Source organism: Podarcis gaigeae (assembly GCF_964106915.1).
Source record: "Podarcis gaigeae genome assembly, chromosome: 1".
Taxonomy (NCBI): Eukaryota; Metazoa; Chordata; class Lepidosauria; order Squamata; family Lacertidae; genus Podarcis; species Podarcis gaigeae.
Window position 1 is genome coordinate 15,291,669 of NC_139678.1, and position 24,720 is coordinate 15,316,388.

At 43.2% G+C, this 24,720-nt stretch overlaps 1 protein-coding gene across 3 annotated transcripts in view; it reads right to left on the minus strand.

The window, feature by feature from the left end:
* The window catches only part of AMN (amnion associated transmembrane protein), an 84,101-nt gene that overhangs the window by 10,697 nt on the left and 48,684 nt on the right, over positions 1 to 24,720 (minus strand). For 2 of the 3 annotated variants that reach the window (XM_083734964.1, XM_083734963.1), the window contains exons 6-8: positions 24,072 to 24,209; positions 22,505 to 22,613; positions 12,242 to 12,324 (exon numbers count right to left, since the gene is read on the minus strand). In XM_083734964.1, coding sequence (XP_083591090.1) covers positions 12,242 to 12,324; positions 22,505 to 22,613; positions 24,072 to 24,209 — 330 coding nt within the window. The remainder of the gene's footprint in view (positions 1 to 12,241; positions 12,325 to 22,504; positions 22,614 to 24,071; positions 24,210 to 24,720) is intronic. The other variant, XM_083734965.1, reaches the window with a different exon arrangement.

The following is a 24,720-nucleotide window of genomic DNA, read 5'->3' on the forward strand; positions in this document are numbered from 1 at the left end:
TTTCCTGTTGCGCTGATAATTTGCATCCCCCCATTGTAATTCAAGCCTTCCATTTCCGATTACAGTGTTTTGAGGTGATATTTGGAGATTATATTTGGTGCTTTTGTTTTTGCTATTTATTTTGTGTTTTTTCTTTTGAGACTTTTTCAGTTAATTTGATTTTGTGACTGTGTGGATTCCAGTTCAGCTACTGATTGATTGATTGATTGATTGATTGTGTGACTGTGAAAATGGATAAAAGCCCCCCATCCAAACAATGACTATCATCAGTGCAGGTAAAAAAAAAACAACAATTATTTTTTATCATCTACAATACTGTTTTATTTTATAGTACAGTGAATTGATTACTGCTTTCATTTTATGGATCAATGGTCTTATTAGATAGTAAAATTCATGTTAAATTGCTGTTTTAGGGGTTGTTTTTAAAAGTCTGCAATCTGTTTTGTATTACTTTCTATGGGAAAGCGCACCTTGGTTTTGGAACGCTTTGGTTTTGGAGCAGACTTCCGGAAAGGATTAACTTTGAGAACCAAGGTACCACTGTAATAGGAAGGCGATTAAGTGAGGGCAGTGGTCTACTTGGCCCTCCTCTGTCTTCTTCCCTGACTGGCCACATTCACCACAGTCTTGTTTTTTTTAAAAAAAATTATTAAAGGTTTTCTTAGTACAATAAAAAAGAAAACAGAGAAGACAGAGAACAAAGCAAGAAAAGAAAAAGAAATAGAATTAACATCTTATAGTGGCCATATTTTCTTCGCTTTTTGGACTTCCTCACATCTCTCGCTCCTGCGTTCCAAATTTATACAACTTTAACCGGCAATTTATCACCTTGTTTCAATTCTTATTTTGTAAATTTCCAATATTGTGTCCCTAACTTTGAATACTTTTATCTAAGTCTTAAATACCTAATTTAGACATGATATTTATTCAAAATTTATCTTTCTCTTAAAATTCACTCATTCTCATATTCTTTTCAACTAGCTTAGTGGTGCCATGTTATTTTCAATCTCGCATCCTTCTTAGCACTCATACAATTTGCAATATTTTTGTAAATAGTCCTTAAATTTCTTCCAATCCTCTTCCATTGCTTCCTCTCCCAGGTCTCGGATTCTGCCGGTCATTTCTGCTAGTTCCATATAGTCCATCAGTTGCATCTGCCATTCTTCCAGCGTGGGCAAATCTTGGGTTTTCCAGTATTTGGCGACAAGTATCCTTGCTGCTGTTGTTGCATACATAAAAAATGTTCGGTCCTTCTTTAGCACCCTCTGGCCAACAATGCCCAAAAGGAAGGCCTCTGGTTTCTTAGGGAAGGTATACTTAAATACCTTTTTCAGCTCATTATATATCATTTCCCAGAAAGCCTTAACCCTGGGGCAAGTCCACCAGAGGTGAAAGAACGTTCCTTCAGTTTCCTTACATTTCCAACACTTATTATCAGACAGGTGATATATTTTTGCAAGCTTGACTGGGGTCATGTACCACCTATATATCATTTTCATAGTATTTTCTTTCAAGGCATTACATGCCGTGAACTTCATACCGGTGGTCCATAACCTTTCCCAGTCGGCAAACATGATATTATACCCAATATCCTGTGCCCATTTTATCATAGCTGATTTAACCGTTTCATCCTGTGTATTCCATTTTAACAGCAAGTTGTACATTCTTGAGAGTACCTTAGTCTTAGGTTCTAACAGTTCTGTTTCCAACTTCGATTTTTCCACCTGGAACCCTATCTTTTTATCCAGTTTAAAAACCTCTTTAATCTGAGCATAATCTAGCCAATCTCGCACTTTATCTTTTAGTTTCTCCAAACTCTGCAGCCTCCAATTATCTCCATCTTTTTCTAGTATTTCCCAATACTTCGGCCATTTGGCCTCCATATTGGGTCTTTTCAGAGCCTTAGCTTCCATAGGTGACAACCACCTTGGGGTCTTGTTTTCTAGTAAGTCTTTATATTTTGTCCAGACATTAAACACTGCTTTCCTAACAATATGGTTCTTGAAAGTCTTATGAATTTTAACCTTGTCATACCACAGATATGCATGCCATCCAAAAGCGTTGTTAAATCCTTCCAAATCTAAAACATCAGTGTTTTCAAGAAGCAGCCAATCTTTCAACCAGCAGAAAGCTGCTGATTCATAATAAAAAATGGCAAAGAGATATCTCCAAATTTGTCTGGCAGGGCAAACCCCCCTCTTTCTTTAGCATCAGTTAATATTTTAAACTTAATTCTGGGCTTTTTGCCCTGCCAGACAAATTTGGAGATATCTCTTTGCCACCTCCCAAAACACTCCATTTTATCCACAATCTGTAAAGTCTGGAACAGAAACAGCATCTTTGGCAATACATTCATCTTTATAGCAGCAATTCGGCCCAACAGGGAAAGTTTCAATCTTGACCAACTTTCTAAATCCCTTCTAATTTCTGACCAACACTTTTCATAATTATCCTTAAATAAACTCAGATTCTTGGCTGTTATGTTTACCCCTAGGTATTTTACTTTTTTAACCACATTAACTCTGTCTCTTTCTGAAACCTTTCTGATTCTGAAGATGTCAAGTTTTTTTCCAATACCTTAGTTTTTTGTTTGTTTAGTTTAAATCCCGCCACCCGACCAAACTCATAAATCAATTGTAATACCCTTTTCGTACTAGATTCTGGCTCCTGTAAGGTCAAAACTAGGTCATCTGCAAAAGCTTTAAGTTTATACTGTTTCGCTCCGACCTGAATTCCTTCAACCAACCGGTCCCCTCTAATCATATTCAGGAGCACCTCCAGGATCGAAATGAATAACAAAGGGGAAATAGGGCAACCTTGTCGTGTTCCTTTTTCAATTTTAAACTCTTCCGTCACCACATTGTTAACTATCAATTTAGCCTTTTGTTCTGAATAGATTGCATCTATCCCATTTTCAAATCCCCGTCCCACTCCCATCCTTTCCAGGTTTTTCTTCATGAACTTCCATGAAATGTTGTCAAAGGCCTTCTCCGCATCTATAAATATTAACACTGCTCTTGTATTAATATTTGTTTGCAAAAGTTCCAAAATATCAATAATGTTCCTTGTATTAGCAAACAAATGTCTACCTGGGAGAAAGCCTGCCTGATCCTTATGGATCACTTCGTTTAAAACTTTTTAAAATCTACTTGCTAAAATGTCTGCAAAAATTTTGTAATCCACATTTAGAAGGGAGATGGGACGGTAGTTCTTAAGTTGTGTCTTTTCAGTTTCTGATTTAGGTATCAATGTGATGAAAGCTTCTTTCCACGATTCCGGTGCTTTCTTCCCCTCCATAATTTCATTGCAAGCCTCCGTTAATGGATGTATCAAATAGTCTTTCAATATCTTATAATATTTGGAGGTAAGCCCATCTGGCCCCGGAGATTTGTCCAATTGCATATTCTGAATGGCATCTTCAATCTCTTGTTGTGTTATTTTATAATTCAGGATTGATCTGTTTTCTTGAGACAACTTTGGTAATCCATTCTTTGTCAAAAATTGTTCTATCTCAACCTTGTTTTGTGGCCCTTGAGTATATAATTGTTTGAAGTATCTCTGGAAGCACTTTCTGATCTCCACTGGATTTTGGATATTTCTTCCTTCAATCTCTAGATTAGTAACCGTATTTAATTTTTGTCTCTTTTTCAACTGCCATGCTAACAGTTTTCCACATTTATTTGCCGATTCAAATGATCTTTGTTTCATTAGCTTAACTTTCCACTCCACTTCCTGATTTATCAATTTGGAGTATTGTGCTTGATAAAGTTTAATTTCTCTCAAGATCACCTGTGACTTCGGTCTCGATCTTAGCTTCTTCTCACATTCTTTAATTTTCTCCAAAATCTTGTCTTTTTTCTCATTCTGTGCTCTTTTCTTTATAGTGTTCTGTTGTATCAGAAACCCCCTCATAACCGCTTTACTTGCATTCCAGATGATTCTTTTTTCCACCGTAGTGTTCAAATTTATCTCAAAATAGTCCTTCAAAGCTTTTTGGGCCTTTTTGGTAATCTCCTGATCTCTAAACAAATTGTCATTCATCTTCCATCTAAAGGAGCCGTCTGGGATTAGTCTCATATCCATCTTTACAGCATTATGGTCGGAGCAGGTCTTTGGGCAGATTTCCACTTTTCTTGTCTTAGGTGCCAGACCTCTAGTTATCCATATTTGATCGATTCTTGTCCATGTCAGTTGGGCTTCAGAAAAGAATGTTCCTTCTCTTCCCAGGGGGTTCTTTGTCCTCCAAATGTCAATCAAGTCCATATTGTCAGTCAGTTCAAAAAAAGTTTTAGGTAGTCTGCCATCTTTTGTCACATTTTGGCTATGTGACTTATCCATGTTAGTTGATGCCACCCCATTCATATCTCCCATCATAATGATGTTGTCATAGTCCAGATAGTCCAGCATTATCTCATGCAGCTTCTTATAAAATTCCGATTTCCCCTCATTTGGTGCGTAGATTCCTAATATCAAAAACTTTTCTCCTTGGTTTTGTATCTCAATTGCCAAAATTCTTCCTTGCTCATCTTTAAATAAAAATTTTGGTGACAGGCTCTCCTTTGCGTATATCACCACTCCTCTTTTCTTGACTCGGTCCGAAGAGATAAATTCTTGGCCTAATCTTTTGTTTATTAACACTTTTCTGTGGAGCCTAGTCACATGTGTTTCTTGCAAGCAAATAATGTCCAATTGTTCTTTCTTCAATACATGAAATATTCTTTTCCTTTTTTCCAGGGAATTGCAGCCGTTAATATTCCAACTCAGAAGTTGCAGAGACATCCTGGACAAATCTGTTATTCCTTTGATGGTGGTATCTTTTTCTCCTGATCTTCAGATCCCGAAGGTGTAGGTGCAGGCGATGGCCCAGACCCTGAAGGTCTTTCAATCCCTTTCTGAAGGTCCTCTCCGTAGGCACTCAAAATTTTTTCTTTATCCTCGGCTGTTTTAATTTTCACCTTCTTCCCTCTGAATGTAAAAGATAATCCTTGGGGAAATTCCCACCTAAAAACAATTGAATTGCTCCTCAGCAATCTTACTAACTCAGTGTAGGTGGATCTAAGGTCCAAAAGTTGTTTTGGGATATCTTTATAAATTTCTGCTCTTCTGTCCAAAATTTCAAGTGACTTTTCGTAATGTAGGCCTAGTATTTTATCTCTTTCCTCCTTAGATCTCAAAGTAATCAAGCAGTCTCTGGGCCTGTCTTTCCTTGTTAATTTTCCAAGTCTAAAAGCAGTCACAATTTTAAAGTCCTTTTCTTCCTCCAAAGGCCAAAACTTGGAAAATTCTTTTGTCAGGAACTCAATTAAATTCCCTTGTTCAAGTTCTAATATTGACCTCAATCTCAGATTATTTTCCCGACTCCGTAATTCTATCATAGACAGATAAGCCTGCTGTTCACCAATCTGCTTGTGCAATGGTTTTACCTCCTGCTTTAATTCTTCAGCTTTTTGATTGGCCTCCTCGGCCAATTTGCGGTTTTCTGTTGTGGCTTCAAATAGTTTCCCAATTGATTGTGCATTCAGAGCAACTTGTTCAGTTAGTTTATTAACACTGGCTGTATTTTGGTCAATCTTGGCCGTTTGCTCATCCGCTTTTTTATCCAAAACCTCCAATTTTTCAAAGATTTTATCTAGTACTGAGTTGGATCCTCCTGCTGCCATATCTTCCAGCAAAGGTTGCTTAATTCCTTCTTCCTCTGCCAGCAAAACAGCAGGGACAGATGATCTACGCGGCTGTGAAGTTAAAGTCAAAGTTGTTTGTTTAGCTTTCGCTTTAGCCGCTCTTGTTTTCCCAGTGCCACTCATTCCAGTTCTGTCTACTAGTCAAGGTCAAACTGAGTATGTTCCCATAGGAATCCACCAGCCCAGAGGGTAAACAGCCAAATAGGAGGAAAGGAAAGAGAAAGCAAAGTCACATACGAGTGTAAATCCAAAATCCTCTAGAGGGAGTTCAAATATATCTTGAGGGGAAAAGCCAAGTTGTTAAAATCAATAGTTTATAACTCCAGTTAATCCAAAGTTCCAAAATTTCTAAAACAATGTCCAGACAGCCATTAATTTCCAAAGAACCTTCAGTTTTCTTGTAGTTAGCAGAGTTGGTCTTAAAAGCACAACAATGTTTCTAGCAAGTGCCAGAAAAAGTGTTTCAATGTAGCAGTTCCAATAACACTCAGCTTGTAACAGACCCAAGTAACAAAGTGTCAAAGTCTGCAATCTGACAGTTCTGTTAATCAGGCAGACCGACTGCCTGGGTTTCTCAGTAAAGTTGTAATTCCAAAAGAAGAGGTAAAACACAGTCCATACTAAAAAATAAATCACTTAAGAGATTAAATCCTAAATTTCCATGAAAACAGCTCCAGTAGATGCGCAGATTGATTACTTTTAACGCCTCTTCAAAGGCTCCAAACATCAAAGTCCTTTGCTTTAGATCTTAAGCAGAAGCGGAAGACGGACTTCCTGGTTGCGTCTCCCGCTTTTAGCCGAATTTACAATAATTTAGTCTCCAATTCTTTCTGTCTTTTTTTTTTACTCACGGGTTGTTGCTTTTCAAATCGAATGTTCCCAGGAAAAAAGGTCAGCGCTCACCGACAGCGGCTATGCGGCTTCACTCCACAGAAAGAGCGATCGACTCGCAGCACCGCAGCCAGCCCTTCCACGTTCCGAGACCCCTTACGGGGTCCCTTCTCCGTTTCGGGGGGCGCTTCTGGCGCCCGCCGAGTCCCACGACCACAGGCTTTCGCTGCCTGGGGGTTTCCGATGCGGGTCTCCGCTTCGCCGTAGCGGACGACCCGTTTCCGTGGAGCTTCCCCCTCACAGCGCAAGGAGGACCGCCATTGCCATTCGCGCCGCCTCCGGAAGTCACCTCATTCACCACAGTCTTGGACAAAAGTCTTTGTCCAAGCGAGTTTAATTGGAGGTGGCAAGAGATGAACTCGGGAATTGTTTGGCACGGAAAGCAAGTATCACCCCATCTCTTTTTTTTGTGCATAATTTTTATTGGTTTACAAAATCAAAATACAAACAAACATAACAATTCTCTACATATTCTATAAGAAGATGACTTCCTTCAGTCTTACCACGAATCGTCCATACTACTAATAAACATTATTTCTGCGTTTCTTTGTTTGTAATGCCATAAGTCATTTCCATTTGTACATTTCCTTTTGGACATTACCCTTTACCTCTTACAGAGCATCTTTGAAACCCACCAGAGTTATCTGATCATCAATTAGATTTTCCAGATATTTTGTGAAACTTTCCCAGTCTTTGACAAACCTCTGATCCTTTATGTATCTGATTTTTCCTGTCAACCTGTCCATCTCCGCATATTCTAATAATTTCGATCTCCAATCCTCCAATGACGGTATACCCTCTAATTTCCAATTTTTGGCTATTAAGACCCTTGCTGCTGTTGTTGCATATTGGAATAGCTTATGATCTTTCTTCTTGATCTCCCTTCCCACCAGACCCAGCAGGAACGCCTCCGGTCTTTTAACAATGGTATATTTTAACATTTTCTTCATTTCATTATATATACTCTCCCAAAACCCTTTAACCTTTTGGCATTCCCACCACATATGGTAGAAAGTTCCCTCCTTTTCCCTGCACTTCCAACATTTATTGCTAGATCCGTACATTCTTGCTAGTTTTGCAGGGGTCAGATACCAGCGATAGAACATTTTCATTAGGTTCTCTTTTAATAACACACAGGCTGTGAATTTAAGGTGTTGGTTCCAGAGTTTTTCCCACTCTTCGAAATAGATATTGCGACCCAGATCTCTAGCCCAATGTATCATTACTGCCTTAACTTCCTCGTCAACTAGGTTCCAATCCAATAATTGTTTATACATTTTGGACAGAGTTTTTGTATTATTTTCCAAAATCTCGTTTTGAAATCTAGAACTCTTGTCAGCATAACCTTTATCTTTAACATCTTTCCTAAACATTCCGTTTATCTGATGGTAATGCAGCCAGTCATACACTTGGGACTTAACCTGGTCGTACGGCCTCATTTTCCACTTTCCTTCCTCCTTCATTAATAGTTGTTCGTAAGTTACCCATTTGGCTCTCCTATCGCTCTTTTTAACCGCCATAGCTTCTAGTGGTGACAGCCATTGTGGCGTTTTAGGTTCCAAAACATCTCTGTACCTTTCCCACACTTCCATTAGAGGGCCCCTGAAGATGTGATTTCCAAATTCTTTGTGCACTTTCTTCCTCTCATGCCACAAGTATGCGTGCCACCCGAATCGATTATCGTGGCCTTCTAAGTCTAGCACTTCCGCCTCTTCTAGTTTTATCCATGTTTTGACCCAGCACAGGCATGATGCCTCAAAATATAATTTCAAGTCTGGCAGGGCGAAGCCTCCTCTTTCTTTAATATCCGTTAATAGTTTAATTTTTATTCTCGGCTTCCTTCCCTGCCAGATAAATTTGGAAATCTCCCTGTGCCAGGTTTTGAATATTTTTGTGCCTTTGATCACCGGGATGTTTTGAAAATAAAATAGTATTCTTGGAAGTACCGACATTTTAATTGTGGCTATTCTACCCCAGAATGACAGTTTAAGTCTGCCCCACGTTTCTATATCTTTTTTGACTCTTTTCCACGTTGTTTCATAGTTGTTTTTAAATAAATCTATGTTCTTAGACGTTACCCATATGCCCAGATATTTCACTTTTTTGGTTACTTCTATTTCTGTTTCTCTTTGTAGTTCCTCGATTTTATCTGCCGACATATTTTTAGTTATTATTTTTGTTTTCCTTTTATTTAATTTAAAGCCCGTTACTTCCCCATATTGATCAAATTCTGCCAATACCTCTTTTATTGAGTCGAGTGGATCTTCCATTGTTACAACCAGGTCGTCTGCGAAAGCCTTAGTCTTATATTCGTGTTGACCGACCCTGATTCCTTTGATTTCTTTATTATCTCTAATGGAATTAAGTAGAACCTCTAGTATCATTATAAATAATAATGGGGACAGCGGGCATCCTTGTCTTGTTCCTTTGGTTACTATTATTTCGGTCGACTCCACATTATTTATTATTAATCTTGCTCTTTGTTCGGTATAAATTGCTTTTATCCCATTGTAAAATTCAGTACCTACTTCCATATATTCCAGTTGTTTCAGCAGGAATTCCCAGTTTACATTGTCGAACGCTTTTTCAGCGTCCACAAATAACAATAAACCTTCTTTGTCGCATCTTTCTGTTAAGTATTCTATAATATTGATAACATTCCTTATGTTATCTTTCATTTGCCTTCTTGGCAGAAAGCCGGCTTGGTCTTTATGAATACTTTCTACCAATACAGTTTTTAGTCTCCTTGCCAGGACTCCTGTAAAAATCTTATAATCTATGTTTAACAGGGAGATCGGTCTATAATTTTTAATTTGTTCTAGGTCTGGATCTTGTTTGGGGATTAGTGTAATCAATGCCTCCTTCCACGTCTCTGGTATTTCTCTTTCCTTAAGAATGTTGTTCATCACTTCTTGTAGTGGATTCACCAATACCGATTCCAACTCTTTATAGTATCTACTGGTTAACCCATCTGGGCCTGGGGCTTTCCCATTTTTTAGGTCTGTTATTATTGCTTTAATTTCTTCTGTCTCGATTGGGGCGTTTAACTCTTCTTTTGCAGCTGTAGTAATTTTGTTAATATTTTTGGATTTTAGATATCTCTCTATTTTTCTCGTCATATTTTTTCCTGTATTTTTAAAGAGTCCTCCATAGAAGTCCGTAAAGGCTCTCCTTATTTCTTTTGGCTTGTTTATCTCTACTCCTTCCACCACTATCTTATTTATTATACTCTGTTCTTTCCTTTTTTTCAATTGCCACGCTAAAAGCTTCCCTGGTTTGTTGGCATATTCAAAATTCCTCTGTCTCAATCTTTTAACCTTCCATTCTATCTCTCTAATTATCAGCATTGCGTATTGGGCTTGTAGTACCTTGATATTTTCTTTTATTTTCTTATTTTTTGGGTTTTGACTTAATTTCTGTTCATTCTCCATTATTTGTTGTGCGATTTCTTTTTTTCCTTTTTCCCTCTTTTTATTTTTAATTACGCTCTGTTGGATAAAGAAACCCCGCATCACCGCCTTGCCTGCATCCCAGACCACCCTTGGCTTTGTACCTTTGCCTAAGTTGTCCTCAAAATATTCTTTTAGTCTATTTTGGGCCTTTTCTACTATCTCTTGGTCATCCAACAGATAGTCCTTTAACTTCCATCTATTTAATCTGCTTTCTTGCCCTTTCAATTCCATTTTTACTGGGTTGTGGTCTGAGATTGTTCTGGCCTGGATCTCTACCTTTTTCGATCTTAAAACTAATTCTTTCGAAATCCAAATCTGATCCAGTCTTGATAGTGACTCGTTGGGTTCTGAATGGAAGGTGTATTGTTTTTCCAGGGGGTATTTATATCTCCAAATATCCACTAAGTTACAGTTTTGGACCAGGGAAAAGAAAGTTCTGGGTAACTTCCCTTCTTTACCTTTGGTATTCCTTTGTCTGTCTGACTCTAACGACACCACACCGTTCATGTCTCCCAACAATATAATTTTCTGGTCTGCGTAGTCAGATAACTTTTCTTCAAGTCTCCCGTAAAACTCTGATTTATTATCATTGGGTTAGGGTTAGGGTTAGGATTAGGGTATCACCCTAGGGTTAGAAGTATCACCCCATCTCAGCTGCTCCTCATCTCAGGAATGATGGGTGATAGATTAAGTCCCATACCTAAACCTTCACCACAGAGTCATACAGTTGGCAGAGGCATCAAAGCTCTGCTGGACTAGGAAGTCCACTACTGAAAATGTGTTCATTGTGCATCTGCTTAAAAATGGAGGAAATTCCACCACCTTCTCAAATAGTCTATTCCACTATTGAACATCCTCATCCCTTTACTTGTGGTTTTGGGTCTTGTGCTTCAGAGGAGCAGAAATGATATATTCCTGCATCTTCTATGTCACAGCCCTTCAGATATTTGGAGATGGCCATCACATCACCTCTTAATCATCTCCTCGCCAGGTTAAATATACCCAGGTCCTTCAGCTGTGATTTCCTAGCCATCTCTTTCCTCCTCCTCTAAGACACCTTCCAATATCACCTTCTTAAACTGGGCTGCCCAGAACTGGACACACAGGACTCCAGGTGAGGCTGGTCCAAATACAGAATGGATTCTTGCAATCTGGACACTGCAAGAAATGCACTAGTCTTTTTAGCCCTTTAATGTGTCGTTGAAGCTGATAATCATATCGTCCGCATGTTGGCAGGCCGTGATGAAACATTTCTGTACCCAGAATTTAAAGATCTACCCTTACCCATTGCCTTTCAGCAAAACAAATAATTGCAGTTGAAGAATACTACATTGCCTCTTGCCTTCCATCTGAAAAGCAAGAAACATGGCTGGTTGCCCTCATATCAAAAGCAGCTCTCCTTCCCCAGCCTCTGCAGCAGGAGCTGGGAAACCTTTTCAGCTGAAGGGCTGCATTCCATCATGGACAACATTCTGGGGCCCACTTGTCAGAGGTGGGAAGAGCCAGGGGGAAAGTGGGCAGAGAAACCAATATAAATTTTAATCTTTCTAAGGTAGCCTAGTAGTTTCTACATGCATTCACACAACCTTCTCTAACCTCCATCCAGACAAGCAAGACCTGATCAGAGCTCAAGGACACATTCCAGCCAGGCAAAAACACTTGGGAAGGATGCAATGCAAGGCTGGTGAGGGGTGTGGCCTGGGAAAGAGGGTGTGACTAGTGAGGGTGTGGCCTGGGAAAGAGGTGTGGCCTGAGGGGAGAGGGTGTGGCCTGGGAAAGAGGCGTGACCTGAGGGGAGAGGATGTGGCCTAGGAAAGAGGTGTGGCCTGAGAGGAGATGGTGTGGCCTTGGAAATATTATCCCCTATTATTATATCTGAGATGGATTCTCGATGTTTGCTAATTGCTTATCTTTAGCTATATTTTGAAGCTGTTATAGGATGACAATGTGACTTCCGTTGTATGTTTTGTCATTTCTGTGTCCTGAGGGTACTGTTGACGGGTAATATACAAAGTCAGTCAGGACCAACAATTGTGGGTCAGCTGGGGCAGTTAGCTGGATGTATATATCCAGATGCATATGACTCTGGCCTCCAAACGGTCTCTTCCCATTCTCAAGTTGTTGTTCTGTAGTGTCAATACTGATTTCTCCCAGGTGGACTGAGGGCCTCCAGCCCCACTTAAACCATGTGCAGCTCTAAGAACAGGAGCAACATACCAAACTGAGAAATGTGTGGAGTATTCTGTTCTGATACACCTCGATCTCAAAACCAGCAGAATAGTCCAAGGAAATGATGGCTCCTGCAGTTTTTTACATAAAAAAGAAAGAAGGCAAGAAAACATAACCATTGGTTTAGCAATTGCTATGAACCTCCTACCTATAGGTGGCCATTCATAGCTCTAGCAGCTGAGTTGGTTGCTACAGGGTGGTGCATGTTTTTAGATGACCCTGTGAATCCCAGAGCAATCCTACAATCCTAATTGGAACTTCTAGATCGTTGGATACAGTAAGCCAGCAACTTACACAGGGGTTACGTTCCGTGGATTGCACCTAAAGCCCAAATTGTGTACGCAGTGGTACCTCCAGTTACGAACTCAATCCATTTGTAACCCGAAACTGCTCGTAACATGAGGTGTGCTTTCAGTAATGGAGCCTCACGCTGCTGCCGCGCTGCTGGCACGCGACTTCCGCTTGCATTCCGGGGCGAAAGTCGCAACCAGGAGCATCTACTTCCGGGTTAGCAGAGCTTGTAACCTGCAGTGTTTGCAAGGGGGACGGTACATAACACAAGGTTCCACTGGAGTCAAGACACATTGGGTCCAGTGGCAGGTGGGATTGCCAAAGCCTTTCCTCCCCCCCAGATGTGTGCCCTTTTCAGCACCATTTTTAATTATATTTCCCCCAAATGCATAAAACTGAATGTGCACAAGTTAAATATGTGTAAGCTGCAAGCTTAAGCCCAGGAGAGGGCAGCGTTGAGGCTAACAGACAGTCAGGGAAAATACACATTCTGGCCAAATTCCCCCTCTCCCTACCCTCTCTCTTTCTCACGATGCAGCCATGATTAACCAACTCCCACCTTGTAGACTTAGAATCCAATTCCATCCTCGTAATGTTGAAGAAACTGCAAGAACCTTTTCTTCGTTACCAATGGGACTTCTGTGTGTTTGATGTGTGAATGTGGCAGAATGGGGGCTGGTGGGACTGCTAGCTCCACCTCTCCAGCTTTTAACTCTGCTATATACACCAATTTTCTTTTTAAAACCCAAGGTAGACTTCCTGGGGCCTGGAGCACCCTTGGCCCTGTAGCAGGTAGCATATCTCACTTGCTGCAGTTCTTAACTCTTCTGCAATTCTCTATAGTTTACCAGTGAGCCAGTGTGGTGTAGTGGTTAAGAGCAGTGGACTCATAATCTGGTGAACTGGGTTCGCTTCCCCGCTCCTCCACATGCAGCTGCTGGGTGACCTTGGGCCAGTCACACTTCTCTGAAGTCTCTCAGCCCCGCTCACCTCACAGAGTGTTTGTTGTGGGGGAGGAAGGGAAAGGAGAATGTTGGCCGCTTTGAGACTCCTTAGAGTAGTGATAAAGCAGGATATCAAATCCAAACTCTTCTTCTTCTTCTACCTGATCTCTTGCAGGTGACACATTATGAGCTGTAGCTGTGAGGAGTGGCTGGATAAATCACTCTACATCATGCCAGGTGGTTCACTAGATACCCTTTTGCTCTCTCCAGAGCTCTCCACCTAATTATAATATAATAATAATAATTTATTATTTACACCCCACCCATCTGGCTGGGTTTCCCCAGCCACTCTGGGCGGCTTCCAACAAAATATTAAAATACAATAGTCTATTAAACATGAAAAGCTTCCCTAAACAGGGCTGCCTTCAGATGTCTTCTAAAAGTCTGGTAGTTGTTCCTCTCTTTGACATCTGGTAGGAGGATGTTCCACAGGGCGGGTGCCACTACCAAGAAGGCCCTCTGCCTGGTTCCCTGTAGCCTCACTTCTCGCAGTCAGAAAACCACTAGAAGGCCCTTGGCGCTGGACCTCAGTGTCCAGCCAGAACAATGGGGGTGGAGACGCTCCTTCAGGTATACTGGACCGAGGCTATTTAGGGCTTTAAAGGTCAGCACCAACACTTTGAATTGTGCTTGGAAACGTATTGGCTGTGTGCATTTGAGATCCATGCACACGTACCCCACATTTGTAGAGGTGGCCCTTCTTATACAAGCTATTTCTGCAAAACCATCCAAATGAATTGCCTACAAGGCCACCATCTTAGAAGCTATGCAGAAGCCGAGGCCTCCACAGTTCATATGTGATGAACATGCTTTGAAGGTCCCAGGTGTGCTTCCACTGCATCTGCAGGTAAATGGATCAGGTGGGAGGTATTGGCAAAGTCCTGTGCCCAAGACACAGGGCACAGGGTGGAAAAGAAGGAAGGGACAGCCCAAGCTTCAGGCATCTTCATGTGAGGTGAATTAATGTGCATGCACACCTGGCAGGCAAAAGATCAACCCCTGGCATCTTCAGCTGAAGCCAGGAGGGAGAGAGCCCTGCTTGAAACCTGGAAAGCCACAGCCAATCAGGGCAAACAATTCTGAGCTAGATGGACTCTGTATCAGCCACCTTCCTATTATAATAAAAATTTTAAGGTCTTATATATATATAATAAATGTTCATAAATGTACCAAGCAAACGTACATAAATATATAAACCTCATGTCTGAAGCAGCACAGGAAGACAGTCCTGAAACCGTTTTGACTCCCAGTCTGACCAAATGTTTCTCTGCCAGGAGGGAGGGGGTAAGCGAACCTTCCCATTGTCTCAGGAATTAAGTGATTACCATCTCAAAGGAATGGCCAGACTACCAGAAAAGGCAATCAGAAAAGGCAATCAGGTAACTTGCCAGACAGGAGATAAACAGCGCACTCAGATTTCTGTTGTAGACCACCTTTTCTGTGATGTAGGTATGATGTTTGTGGGGGGGGGTGGTCTTGGGTTACACCCCTTCTTTGATGAATTTATTATGTATGGAGGGGTGGTCTTGAGCTCCAGGGCAGGGAATTTAAAATGTCTATATAAGGGCAGGGCACACCTTTGTTCTGGGTCCTCCTCTGCTCCTCCGCTGTGTGTGAGGGGAGCACCCTGTTGCAACAGCTTTAATAAAGATCAGGCTTACTAGCTGCTTTGCTTCTCAATATTCTCTGGTTGGCCTCTGTTATTTTCTGCTACTGATAGAGAACCTACAAAGGACCCTAAGGGCTCTTGTGTACACCATAAGGGAATAAGGGGAGATTTTGTTTACAACACTATGTCTCAATGTCTTCTGCCCCCACCCAATGCAATGTGCGAGACAGCTATAATGTGCCACTTTCATGGAAAGAATCAATGCTGCTGCGTCCATTCTACAGGGACTCTGATCCATTTAATTTGCTGCTCTATCAATGCTAATGGGACTTGACTTCCTCTCTGCAAGGGGCACCGTTTTACAGACAGCTGAAGCAACTTGCATCGGCTTATTCTTTCCCCTTCACATCTCCAGACTACTACTTCTCAGATTAGACCTGTCTTCCTACCACATCGTTGCTCCCGCTCCCAAATGCTAAATTCTGCCCAGACTGAACCTCCATGCTTAGTTCGCTTAAACCAAGGGTGCAGAAACTCAAACTCGGGGGGCCAAATGTGCCCCTCCAAGACCATTGGGACTCCAAACCACAACCCTTCTCTCCATGCTTTGGCTCTCACAAACCCGACTTTGCACCTTCCTTCAATGTTTTTCCCTGGGTGCAATGTATCCTTGAACTCTGATAATGCCTCCTTCTTGCCTGCACAAAGGATAGAGAAGGGTGTGTTGCAGAAACTAGCCTGCTGTACTATGTACAGTGCTACCTTGGTACTCAAACGGTTTGGTTCACGAACAAATCGGTTCCCAAATGCCACAAACCTGGAAGTGAGTGTTCCGGTTTCCCAACGTTTTTCGGAAGCTGAATGACTGATGCAGCTTCCGATTGAGTGCAGGAAGCTCCTGCAGCCAATCGGAAGCTGTGCCTTGGTTTTGGAACCGTCTCGGGAGTTGAACGGACTCCTGGAATGGATTACGTTTGAGAACCAAGGTACCACTGTATATTCATTACTCCATTTTGCTTCTGGCCCCATCCATCACTTGAACGTGGCCACCAAATGTTACATATGGCTCTCTGCCTGAAAAAGATTCCCCATCTATGGCTTAGAGTCAGTGCTTCTTTTTTCAGCTGAAGCACGGCAGAGTGCAGTTCTGGCGCCTCTCAACTGGGTGCCATTGCGGGCCGATGCTCCCCCCGCCTGCGTCTTGCTTTTAAGTACTTCTGACAAGCCCCAAACAAACATTTCAAGTCAAAACAGAAGCTGGTCAGCTTGTGCGAGTCTACACTTGTTGCTGTTTTAGATCTGTGAGTCCGCCTAGCTGTGAGAGCCAGTGTGGTGTAGTGGTTAAGATCGGTAGTCTCGTAATCTGGGGAACCGGGTTCGCGTCTCCGCTCCTCCACATGCAGCTGCTGGGTGACCTTGGGCCAGTCACACTTCTCTGAAGTCTCTCAGCCCCACTCACCTCACAGAGTGTTTGTTGTGAGGGATGAAGGGAAAGGAGACTGTTAGCCGCTTTGAGACTCCTAAAGGGGAGTGAAAGGCGGGATATCAAATTCAAACCCTTCTTCTTCTTCTAGCTCCTAACCGCTCCTAGCCCTGGTTGGTCAAGCTGTGAGGTGGAGTCAATTCATATTGCCTTTTCTTCAATCCATATCTCATGTAGCGGCGACAGGCTTTAAGCTTTGCAGCAAGGCCTCTATTGTCGCACATACAAACAGGTTTCTGCAAGGGGCCTTCTGAGCTGCTCTAGCCATCCTCCTGAATCTCGGAGGTGACAGAGTTGCCTTTATTTGACCTCCATCAGAACCAGGGGTGGAACCCCCCCCCCCAAACCAGCTAAAGAGACAGCATGCCGTGGTTTTTTTCTTGAAAAAAAAGCACTGCTTATAGTCATGTAAAATCACCTCTTTTTATGATTTTAGCCGCTCTGAGCCCGGCTTTAGCTGGGGAGGGTGGGGTACAAATAAAAATGTATTATTATTAAAAACATGGTGCAAACTTAGCACAAAAAAGCCTGCTTGCCAGCCAGTTATAGGTTTGAGTAAATCTGGATTTTCCTGGCGTATAACTGGTGGTTGTGGGTGTTTCAAGAGGTGCAGCCAATCCTGTCTTTACCCAGGATGAACTACAATGGCAGGCCAATGAACTACATGTTCTCCAAGGCTCTGTATTAGTTTATTGGTTTTTCCCTGGTGAAGAAAAAAGCGGCTTCTGGAAAAAAAAGTTATTTTAATTGCTTTAAAAGACTCGCCTAAGCAGCATATGGTGGCCCCCTAAAGCATTCAGTTTTCATATGGTAATTAGGAACACTGTACAGAAAACCTCCACGTCTGCCTCCCAGGTAAACTAACAGACGAAAACCACGAGGAAGAAGAACAAGAAATGGAACTAACCTGTTGGATATATATATATCTCATTTTTAAATTGCATTTACATTTAGGTCCAGCACAGTTGTCTTTAGTTGGCCTCATTTCCAGCTATAGGCTGGAATGTGTTCCTAGCAATAAACAGGGGCTGAAATAATTTGGTAATTCGCGACCTTCTGCTTTTGTGTTCAGGACTGAGATAATTACGGTATAGACAATGAGATATAGGCAACGCACCAGGACCTTGTCTGTTCTCCACGCTGTGATAAACTTCCACCTGCTGATTTCAGGCTGTTGCTGATAGCGCAAAAGCAGCCCAAAGTTCGGTCCCCCCCTGGCCACTTAGCAACTCTAGGTTTAAGATGAAGCTCTGTCTGTCGTGACCCAGCCTACCAGACTTGGGACTCTGCTACATTAGCCAAGAAAAAACGCTTTATATGCATTGTTTATACATTCTAACACTGTGACACCAGATGGCGCTGCAGAGTCCTGTTTTTGCTTACCCGATTTCTCATACAAAGTTTGCAACACGTTTAACTGAAACACTTCTTTCATGTATCTAGATCCAGCCTTGGACTACCACTGCCTCAGCAGGAGAGAGGACAGGCAGATCTATGATAAAATCCTCAACCTGGTTTTGGACTACAACTCCCATCAGCCCCATCAATCAGGAGTGATGGGAGTTGTAGTCTAAAACCAGGTTGAGGATTTTATCATAGACATGGGGCAAAGTCACTGTTTCCTCGTTTCCTGGACTTAAGGGGTCTTTTCCAGATTTCTCTACATTAAACTCACTTGAGGAGTACTGGAGAGAATTGAGTTTGAAACCTCACTCAGCTACAGAGCTGACTGACTGGGTGATTTGGGGTAAGTCATCATATCTCAACCGAATGTACCCCACAGACTTGTTGCTGAAAGGAAAAGAGGGAAAGAACCATGTGTGATGCCCAGAATTCTTTGGAGAAAGAGTAGGATATTGATAAATGTGGAGAAATAGCCTTTATCTCTCACCCTCGCCTAGATCACAAAATTGTTCCTTAGGAAAAATGAGATAATCCTGTGAATGTCAGGCTGGGGCTTTTAAGAAGAAGGATAAGATAGGAATTTATCCAGCAAATAAACTGACTCCCCATGCAGTCTGAGCTCCCATTGGAGAAATTTAAAGAAGCTACCATATGATGGATGGTTGTCTAATGTGAAAAGAGCAGAGTGGATTGAGTATCAGAATGGGGGAAATCTAGGATCACATCTCCATTAAAAGCTGATAAATTCACAGTGTTACGGGCTGCCAGGAGAATCAACTTGTGTGTGTTTAAAATCTGCCATTCTGTCATGACATCTTGGGAGGGTGGGTAAGATGCAAAGCTACTTAACCATTTTTAATTGCAAGATGTTTCCTGAAATTTGAAATTCAGGATGCAATGCTATTCATCCACACTTAGTTGGGTGTAAGCCCCACCCACTGCATACAGTGGGTCTTACTTATGAGTAAACATGGATAGGATTGCATTATTAACTAATCCCCCCCCCCTCAATATTTTCACTTATAAGTCCTCCTGAGTTAACTCAGGTTGATGAGACCCCAGGTATGTGCATAGATGGGGACCCAGGAAAGATGCTGAAAAGAGAGAGGAGGGAGGGTACCAACTAGAGTAGCCATTGATGAAATGCGCCTGCACACAGACCAAGAGAGATCATATTCTGAAGCGGAGATGGAGAACCTGTAGACTGCCAGATGTTGCTGGACTACAACTTCAACTTTTTATTTTGTTTTTCTCATCAATGTTCTGTAATGTGTTTTTAATGTTTACACCACCCTGGGATCCAGTGGCGTAGCGTGGGGGGTGCCAGGGGTGCCGGCCGCACCGGGCGCAACTTGGGCGGGGGGCGCACTCGCACTAGCAGCTCTCTGCCCCTACTAAAATCCACGGGTTAGGGAGCCCGCGCTCGCTCGGCTTGGTGAGGAGGTCGCAGAAGGGGGAGAGCAAAGCCTTCTGCCGCGGGCAAAAAAAGGAGAGGAAGCCGGGCTTGCTGGCTGGCTGGCGGGGGTCTGGCTGCGCCTGCTGCTGCCGTTGCCGCTGCTGCCGGGCTTTGACAGTTTGGCGAAGCGGAGGGAGAGGAGCTTTATGCGGCTCTCTCTCCACTGGCCGCCTGGGTAGTGAGCCAAGCCGAGCGGAGCCGGGAGTCTGGCGAGGGGGCAGGAAGAGACTTTCCCCCCTTTTTTCCACCTCGCCTGGTCAAAAGGGAGAGCGGAGTCTCCTCAGGGCGCCCTCAGGCAGGGCAGGGAATCAATTAAGGAGAGAAAGCGAAAAGCCTTGGAGAAAGAGAAAAAAGGAAAGAAAAGAGGCAGCTCCGGGAGAGCGCGGGGAAAGAGAAGCCTCGCTGCTGCTGCTTGGGAGAGTAAATTACTGTACTTGCCTTGCCCCAGGTTAGGGGGCGCAAATTACTTGCCTTGCCCCAGGTTAGGGGGCGCAAATGACTTGCCTTGCCCCGGGTTAGGGGGCGCAAATGACTTGCCTTGCCCCGGGTTAGGGGGCGCAAATGACTTGCCTTGCCCCGGGTTAGGGGGCGCAAATTACTTGCCTTGCCCCGGGTGCTGATAACCCACGCTACGCCGCTGCTGGGATCTCCTGATAAAGGGCAGTATATAAATTGAATTATTATTATTATTATTATTATTATTATTATTATTATTATTCTACATTCCGAGGGCAGCCCAGAAGGGTTGAGCGCCATGAGAGAGGCAGGAACATCTCCTTTTTTAAAAAAAAAATCTAAGGGCTTATCCACACTTAAATTTTGCCCTGTTCTTTCCAGGGACCGCCTCTCCTGGTATGCCCCACGGAGGACCTTAAGGTCCATAAATAGCAACACCCTAGTGGTCCCGGGCCCTAAGGAAGTTAAATTGGCTTCAACCAGAGCCAGGGCCTTTTCAGCACTGGCTCCGGCCTGGTGGAACGCTCTGCCTCATGAGACCAGGGCCCTGCAGGATCTGATTTCTTTCCGCAGGGCCCCTAAGACAGAGTTGTTCCGCCTGGCCTTTGGTTGGAGCCAATTTGATTCCCTCCCTCTCTTTCTTTTTTCCTTTCCTTCTCCTCCTGTGATGAGGCTAAATTTTAATATTTTAATATTTCAATATTTTAATGTATTTTAATTTTGTTTTTAAGTTGTAATCATTACACTTGTTTTTATTATTGCTTGTAAGCCGCTCTGAGCCCAGCCTTGGCTGGGGAGGGTGGGGTATAAATAAAAAATTATTATTATTATTATTATTATTATTATTATTATTATTATTATTATTATTATTGACTCCCATTGTCAAAGGTCCCTTAGCCCTGCTCCGTTCTTTCTTAAAAAAAAACCCACAAACTCACCTCGAGTCAATTTTCAAAAGCAAGATCTGGAACTGTTCAAAATGCGAAAAGTTTGAACTTATGCTGAATTTCAACACATACCACTGTTCCAGCTTTACTTTTGATGCAGTACACATATTGCCATGAAGGGCTAATCCACACTTAGCTTCCCTCGCCTCTTTCCAAGCACAGTCTGAGGTTTAAAGCTCTGTGTCCAAACACCTCCCCTGCCCTTTTGCTCCAAAGCTTTCTCTGCCCAAATCCGCTCTTTAAACATCAATTGGAGCAAATGTCAATCTGCAGAAAACCCCAACTAGCGTTTGCTCCGATTCTGCTTAGAAGAGCGGGTTTGCATGGGGAAAGCTTTAGGTAATGTAGATAAGCCCTAAGATAGGAATCTGCCTTATATCATAGAATCATAGAATTGGAAGGCACCCTGAATATCTAGTCCAGACATGCTCAAGCAGTCGACCGTGATCAACAGGTAAATCCCCGGTGTGATCCTGGTCAATCGTGGGTGATCTTGGTCGATCACGGTATTAAATGAAGAGGGCTAGGAATGTTGCCACCCCAAAAGAAGCTTAACAACTCTAGGCAATCCTCCCCCCGCTTCCAGTTAACTGCCACCTTCCACCCACCCACCCCACACACGCTCCTCCTCCCTCCAACGGGTAAATCAACGCCAGTTTTTTTAATATTGGGAGTACCGTATTTTTCGCTCCATAAGACACACCAGACCATAAGGCGCACCTAGTTTGGGGAGGAGGAAAACAAGAAAAAATTATTCTGAATCCCAGAAGCCAGAACAGCAAGAGGGATCTGGCTTCTGGGATACCGTGTGGCTGTTCTGGCTTCTGGGATAACTGCGACAAGCTTCTTCAGGGCAGCGGGATGAAGGCTCCCCCTGCCCGAAGAGGCTGCGCACGGCTAAGGCAGAAGCCAGGACAGGAGCGTTGCTGAAGGGGCGCTGTGCAGTTCTCCCTCTCTGAGTGGGAGAACTGTGCTGCACCCCTTCCTGGAGAAGGAACAGAAGGAGTCCCTTCTGTTCCTCCTCCGGCTTCCAGGATAGGCTCTGCACAGAGAGGGAGAGCTGCGCAGCGCCCCTTCAGCGAAGTGGGAGGAGGAACAGAAGGGTCTCCGTTCCTCCTCCCGTTTCGCTGAAGGGGCACTGCGCAGCTCTACCTCTCTGCACAGCGCCTTTCACTCCATAAGTCACACTCACATTTCCCCTTACTTTTTAGGAGGAGAAAAGTGTGTCTTATGGAGTGAAAAATACGGTAGATCGCAGTCTCTTGGGAGTTGGATATGCAGGAATATGCATATGAGGTTCGAACCTGCAACCTTGGCATTATCACCACCATGCTCTAACCAACTGAGCTATCCAGGCTGACCTCAGTATTGAGTCAGACCACTGGCTCGTCTAGCTTAGAGTTATTGACTGGCAGTGACTCTCTCGGAGTCTCAGGCAGGAGATGTCAAGGATTGAACCCAGGGCCTTTTACATTCAAAATACAATATATGCTATATTTCCCAAATCCTTGCAACTGCACCTGTTGGCAGAGTGAATTGCAGGCGAACTGATTCGCTCCTCTGTCCTGCAAACAGCTATAACAAAGCTGGTCTTCACTTACCGCACATTTCACAGCAATGGCCAATGGGCTTTAGGGGGTCCTTGCACATCACCTGTGGACATTGATTCCCGGACTTCTGGAGCAAGGCAGCGCAGATTCTGTCATGGTCCTTCAACAAGAGCAGGTAGATTACTCAGGGAAGAAAAATGTTTCCGCCTGCACAAATGAACTGGTTTCCAGAGATCTCCAATGCAGATACCTAGGTGCTCAGACAAAGACTACTATACCCAGTGCTTTTTTTCGGGGGGGGGGGGTACGCAGGAGTATGCACCCCCCCATAACATTTAATCTAAATTCGGTCTTATTGAGGGGCAGGATTTCAATATGAGTAGGAAAATGATAAGAGGAGGAGTTTGAATTTGATATCCCGCTTTATCAGTACCCGAAGGAGTCTCAAAGCGGCTGACATTCTCCTTTCCCTTCCTCCCCCACAACAAACACTCTGTGAGGTGAGTGGGGCTGAGTGACTTCAAAGAAGTGTGACTAGCCCAAGCAGCTGCATGTGGAGGAGTGGGGAAGCGAACCTGGTTCACCAGATTACGAGTCCACCGCTCTTAACCACTACACCACACTGGCTCTCAAATGAGAGCACTCCTAATCATTTTTTTTAGGGGGGGGGAGCACTGACTATACCTATTGCCTGCCTGCTTGTAAGAAGAATATAAGAAGAGCCTGCTGGATCCGGCCAAGGGCCCATCTAGTCCAGCATCCTGTTCTCACAGTGGCCAACCAGATGCCTGTGTGAAGCCCACAAGCAAGATTTGAGCGCAATAGCTCCTGTGGTTTCCAGCAACTGGTATTCAGAAGTGTTGCTGCCCCAAACGGTGGAGGCAGAACATAGCCATTATCATTGCCACGCTCCTCTCCTCAACTGCAACTGTCCTGAAATCACCCCCTACAGAGCAGTTAGGCCAAGGGAAGGGGGAGCCTTTCTTTCAATTTCTTTGTCTGATGTACTGTTTTTGTATATTCTGTTGAAAGCCGCCCAGAGGGGCTGGGGCAACCCATTCAGATGGGCAGGGCAAAAGCTGTTGTTGTTGTTGTCTAATTCCAGCAGGCCCACCTGTCCCCACAGGTGCCATGTTGGCAATCCATGTGTTCGGCTAGCACCCTCTTGCGCCCTCATGTACATGTTTGTCCACCTAATGCCTCCCGTTTCTGCCAGAATTCTTCAATATCCCTACTCCTTTCTTTACTGAATTTATTGTTATTCACGTTTTATACTGTATTTTATGCTGTTTTTTGTTGCACCAATTGTTTTAAATTTCTTGTTAGCCACCCTGAGCCCAATTTTTTGAACCGGGAAGGGCAGGATATAAATAAAAAAATATTATTATTATTTATTATTACGGGTTATGCAGAAAAAGAGCCCCAGAAGACTTCACTGGTTGCACTGATCCTTATATCTCTGCAAAGTATTCTCAGTGAATCAGCTTCAATAATCTAGCGGTATCATGTGGGTTTTCAATAGGCCAGACTCCTTCAAACTCCTATCTTGACTCCTATCTTGAAGTCTCTTGATAACGGAACCTAGTGCCTCAGAGAATGCCAGTGGCCAAGAACTTACCACAGCATTTCCACATTCGCAGCCCGATTTGTCTGGGCACCTGGTGTTCGACAGCTGGAATACCCCTTGTCCATGGAACTGTAGCTTTGCAGAGGAGCTCTGCATATACTCTGCCAGGGTGTTGTCACTGGTGAACTTCTAATTCCCGTTCAGGAGAAAGTAGCGGCGATGGGGAGGCAGGGGGAAAACAAAACTCAGAAATCAACAGTTCCCTCAAGAAAAATCAACCTGATCAGATAAAAAGTAATGTTGTTTTTATGTCTCACCAACAACATGATCAGATAAAAAGTACAGCTGTTTTTATGTCTAAGCATTGTAAACTGCTGTGATTCTGAAATAGCAACTAGCTGCTATTGGAAGAAGACCCTGTGACCTTGGATAAGCATCGAAAAAACAGTGAGGGATAAGGCTTGATTCATGCAAATCAGGCCACTTGAAATCGAGAGTGTGCATGAACACAGGGAGGCTTTTCATGTGTGAAGGCTGCTTGACATGGTGATATCGCTTTATCACAGTGCCAGAGAAAATGATGTTTCAGACCATCAATGCGCTTAATACAGAGGTGGCTAACTGGCAGTTTGAGGTCTTGATCACAATCAATTTTTTCCTGACCTTCCAAGACCGCACTGGAGGATGTGTATCTCTGTGT